This window comes from Austrofundulus limnaeus, unplaced genomic scaffold (assembly GCF_001266775.1).
Source record: "Austrofundulus limnaeus strain Quisiro unplaced genomic scaffold, Austrofundulus_limnaeus-1.0 Scaffold989, whole genome shotgun sequence".
NCBI classification, from domain to species: Eukaryota; Metazoa; Chordata; class Actinopteri; order Cyprinodontiformes; family Rivulidae; genus Austrofundulus; species Austrofundulus limnaeus.
Genome location: NW_013953391.1, coordinates 11,335 through 16,401, shown reverse-complemented (window position 1 = coordinate 16,401; position 5,067 = coordinate 11,335). Strand labels below are relative to the sequence as shown.

The 5,067-nt window shown below is 40.8% G+C and overlaps 1 protein-coding gene across 1 annotated transcript in view; it reads right to left on the bottom strand.

Annotated features, from left to right (window-relative positions):
- The window catches only part of LOC106533644 (receptor-type tyrosine-protein phosphatase U), a gene marked incomplete at its 3' end in the record, with an annotated part of 95,638 nt that overhangs the window by 79,605 nt on the left and 10,966 nt on the right, over nucleotides 1–5,067 (bottom strand). The window contains 1 exon segment of the mRNA XM_014030042.1: nucleotides 437–552. Within this exon segment, the coding sequence (XP_013885496.1) occupies nucleotides 437–552 (116 nt within the window).

Below are 5,067 nucleotides of genomic sequence, written 5' to 3'. Positions count from 1 at the left end.
TAATTGCCGCAAAATGTAATAACGTTATTACATAATGCATTGAAGACGTTGATTACATTTTGCAGCCATTATTACATAATGCGGTTTGAGTGTGAGTTTATTACATTTTGAAGCCTGATTTTATTACATTATTACATAATGTGCTGTTATTACAAAATGAGGTCTTACACACATGTCCATGTTCTGTGACATGAGGCCGATCAGCAGCTGTGAAGGTAACTTTGATTCWTTTGAGCCTTCGGTGTAAAAACTACAGGAACAGCTAAATCACAAAMATATTCCAGCTCTGTTTGAACCATGTTTGCCTTTTCATATCTTACGGTCTCCAGTGCCATTCAATAATTCAAGCTCTGAGATGTGGACCTGACAGTTCAGGCAAACATAACAAATAAGAAGAAACCCCACCCCCACCCCAGATGCCCACTCTCATTCTCACCTCCAGCAGGAAGGGCTCCGTCTCAGAAACTTTTCCAGTGGCGACACACTGAAAGGAGGCGTTCTGCCCGGCGTTCACCTCCACGTCACCGAGCCGAGAGAAATGAGCCACCTTGTCTGTGGAGTGGGGGACACACAAAACACACACAAACACACACTAGTTAAAGTGGCACATGTGGAATTCAGCTCTGCTGTCTAAATACATTTATTTATGCTTTGAAAAGTTTTGATTTTGTAGAGCCTGGGGAAGAAGTAGACACTCAGGCCTGGATACAACCTCACATTTCCCAACACGCTGAAAGATTTTCTTCTGTTTCAAGTCAGATTGTTGTAAAGTTTTCCTGACATCATAGTTTAAAATCTATAAATATTGTTGTTAAATTATGAAATTTTGGCCAAATATGTGTGTAAATGTGTGTCTGTCTGTTGACAAAATATCTCATAAAACACTGGACAAATTTTAATGAAGCTTGCAGAAAGTAACCTTTGGATGTACATCTATAACTGGCCTAATAAATGATGGCTACCACAGCCAACTGTCCCTAAAACCTGTTAACTGGTGGGCCTATCAAACAAAAGATAACTTGATTGGCTACACAGCTATGGTGTCAAGAGATAAGATCAGAGCTGATTGGCCGATTCTAATCAATCAATCACGCGTACCACAGACAGGTGGGACATGAGGGATTTGACACAAATTTTGTGCTCTGGAGTCTCTATAGATGAACCCACTTGGTCAAAAGAGCTCTTAATCGAAAGAAGACAACCAATCAAATCGTTTGAACAGATTATTAAGCAAATTCAAAGTCCCTGGTAGCATGGATCAGGCTATAAAGAAGCAGGAAGTAGCCACAAACTGGGAATGTACACTGGACATACATTGAAGTTTAAYGGGTTAAGTTCCACAAACTTGGTTCTGGGGCAGAGTTACACTTCCTACCAGGGGCGGACTGGCCGTTGGGAGTACCGGGGCTTTTCCCAGTGGGCCGGTGCATCACTGGGCTGGCACAGGCAGCGAGGAAAAAAYGTTGTGTAGTTGCGCTCAATACCAGTAGATGGCGATAATGCACCAATTCATTGTCTACCAACCACCAACAAAGACCGAAGAAGAAAAGTTTGCTTAAAAAGAGGAACATGTAAGAAGAATAAAACTAATAATAAAAATAAGAAGAGCAAAAATGGACAATAAACATAAGAGAGGAGAACAAAAGTTTAGAGAAAAGAAAAAGCATCTACAAGAAAATCAGCAAAGGGTCAGAAACTGACATTTATTTTCTGCTGGTTCATCATCCTCTTCCTCACTMGAACCTACGTCTGGAGAACAACGTGACCGGGAGAAAGATGGTAATCATGTAGGTGGCTGTGTTTGTTTCTAGTTTGCTAACTTTTAAAACAATGCATTTAGCTGTTAAATAAATYAAGCCATTATCATGTGTGGACTAGGTCCAAACTGTGCTCAGTAGCTGATCATTTTATAAAACGGAGTTGCTTAAAATGTCTTAACATCAGTTTTTTAAAATTTACATCACACATTTGCATTCTAAAAGATGTCTAATATACAATCAGTTTTATACATATTATGCTAAAATTTGGCGAGGTGGTAGCTGAGACCGATCCGGACTCTGACCTCTAACAGGTTGTTGTTAAAAATCAACAAACTTTATTGTGCAGTAACACAAATGTTCACTTAAGGAAACAGCAACAAACTGAAGAAAAATCCATCCTTCGATCCATCATTCTGAAGGAATTCATTAGTTAGATACTGATTTAAAGCACCACACCATTTGTCTTTGTTTCCTTTTTAAGGCTTGACTTTTATAATCTATTATTTGACTATTGTAATGTCCTGATTAAAATAGCTTTAGGTACATGCCCAAAACATCATGACAACACATAGAAAAACTGTTATAAATTCATTAGGAAAGATAATTTCTGTATGAATTGCCTGCGKTCCAGCCATAGGCCTGTAGTGGGTGTACCAGGCACTGAAGATCCCAGACCAGAACTTCCGGTTTCAGGCAGTGCTGCTCAGATTGCTTCAGTGTAAGCAATAAAAGCTTCGCTCGTAACCAGATCTGGGCTGTATGGTTCCATTCACTTCACATTTTAATCTATTCAATATTTATGTGGTTTCGTCACGATTTCAGTTAACAAACACGAAATATTCTTGCAATCCGCTTGTTCCAAAATCAAGTTTTAGGGCAGCAGCATGAGCAGGGAGGCCCAGACCTCTATTTCTCTAGCCCCTTCTTCCAGTTCTTCTGGGAGGATTCCATAGTGTACCCAGACCAACTGACAGTCATAGCAGCTCATGTGTGTTTTCTCCAAGGTCTCCTCCCAGTAGGACATGCCTAGAACACCTCCATAGGGAAGTGTCCTGAAGGTATCCTCACCAGAAACACTTCGACTGTTTCTAGAGCAGCAGCWAACTGAGCTTCTCACCCTATCTCTAAGAGAAAACCAGCTACTCTGTGACAAAAACTCATTTAAACCATTTGTATCCACTATCTTGTTCTTTCAGTCAATGCCCAACATCGGTGGCCATTGCTGAGGGTAGGAATGCAGATTACCTGTAAAAACAGAGAGTGTTGTCTTATAGCTCAGCTCTGTCTTCACCACAATAGACTGATACAGAGGTTGCACTACTGCAGAAGCTGCATCATTCTTTACTCTTGAACAAAACCCCAAGATACTRGAACTCCTCCACTTGAGGCAGAACATCACTCTCAGCCCAGAAAGAGCAATCCACCTTTTTCTGACTGAGGACCATGGACTCAGATTTGGAGGTGCTGGTCCTCATCCCAGCTGCTTCACACTTGACTGTGAACCGCTCCAGTAAGAGCTGAAGATCACGACATGGGCCTAGAATAGAGCCATGCAGGACCCCACAAGTCAAAGGAGCTGTAGAAGAGGAGCAATCTCCTAAATGAACAGAAAAACTCCTACAATTATTAAAAATGGACCCCAGAGGCAAAATGTAAATATTAAAAGCAGAGGGCCTAGAATAGAGCCTTGCGGGACCCCACAAGTCAGTGGAGCTGTAGAAGAGGAGCAATTTCCTAAAGGAACAGAAAATTTGTCAAGTAGGCTCTAAACCAGGATAAAATGGTGCCTTTGATACCAACCAGCTGCTCTAATCGTCGTGACAGTAAGATGTTATAAGCAATGGTATCAAAGGCAGCAGAAAGATCTAAAAGCACTAAAACATCCTGAAACAGCTGTTAAAAGAAGATCATTAAAAACTCTTAAAAGGGTTGTTTCAGTGCTGTGGTGGGATTTAAAACCTGACTGAAACAGTTCACCAATATTATTGTCATGTTAAAAAAAACCTTGGAGTTGGATAAAAACAACTTTCTCTAAAACCTTTGATAAAAAAGAAAGTTTTGAAATTGGTGTAAAGTTTGTGAGAACTCCTGGATCTAGGTTTTTCTTTTTTTATAAGGGGTTGGACCACAGCATGCTTAAAAGAAGCTGGATGCTGCCTGATGAAAGTGACATGTTTATGTGCTATATAATTTAAATTGGCATTGACATGATGATACCAACAGAACCACATCATCTGCAAATAACAGAGATGGAATCCTGAGCTCACCGAACAGGAACATACCGACTTTCCTAACCAAGAACACACAAGTTCATTCCTGACCTTTACCAGTTTCTAAAATGGGTGGGACCTTCATAGAGCTGTGTAAAAACCATTGTCTGAAAACCATCAGAAAACTAAAGCAACAATGGACAAGGGATTCTGATGTTATCAGTCCATGAAATGGGTGTTATTAGGCGTTATCAGTCCCATACAATGGCTTCAGAATGTCCCTACTGTGCCTTCTAGGCTTCAGACTGTCCCGACAGTGCCCCCTAGTGGGTTAATATATCAAAGACTGTGTAAATAACCGAAACATATTTTATTAAATTTTTTGTCCATGCCTGGTGGTGATTCTTGCTCTTGCTGTCCGTATTGGTCTCGAACCCTAGTCTCCAACGCTCTACTCGTTGCCCTACTAGAAGGCCACAATATACACTCATTGGAGGGCGGTGTCTTTAGCACTAACCATGTCATTTTCTCTAAGGTTAACCTTAGTGGCTTTTTGCCTCATATTAACCAGATTTTTTATGCCTCATAATAACCAGATAATGGTTTTATGCCTCATATTAACCAGATAGTGGTTTTATGCCTCATGTTAACCAGATAGTGGTTTTATGCCTCATATTAACCAGATAGTGGTTTTATGTCTCATATTAACCAGCTGACAATCGGAAGTCATTCTATGGGACGGGGACCCTGCTAACCAGTACAGGTGGGACATTCTGAAGCCATTGTAGGGGACTGATAATGGCCTATTAACGTCCATTTCATGGATGATAACATCCGAAGTGGGTGCAATGGAAAGAAGAGTGGACCAACATTCTTCCACAGACTAAAGTCCTGCAGAAAACCATCACAGAGTGCTGCTAAAACAGGTTCTGAAAGCTGCTGGGCCAGTGGCTGGACTTGTTTTTCACATATTTCTTCTGTATTTTGGCTCCATTTTTGCTGAAGAAATCATGACACGATGTAATCAAGTCAAGCGCTTGAATCGGCAGCCCACTGCTCCACGTGTTCACATGTGCGATATGCATAAAATTAATTCC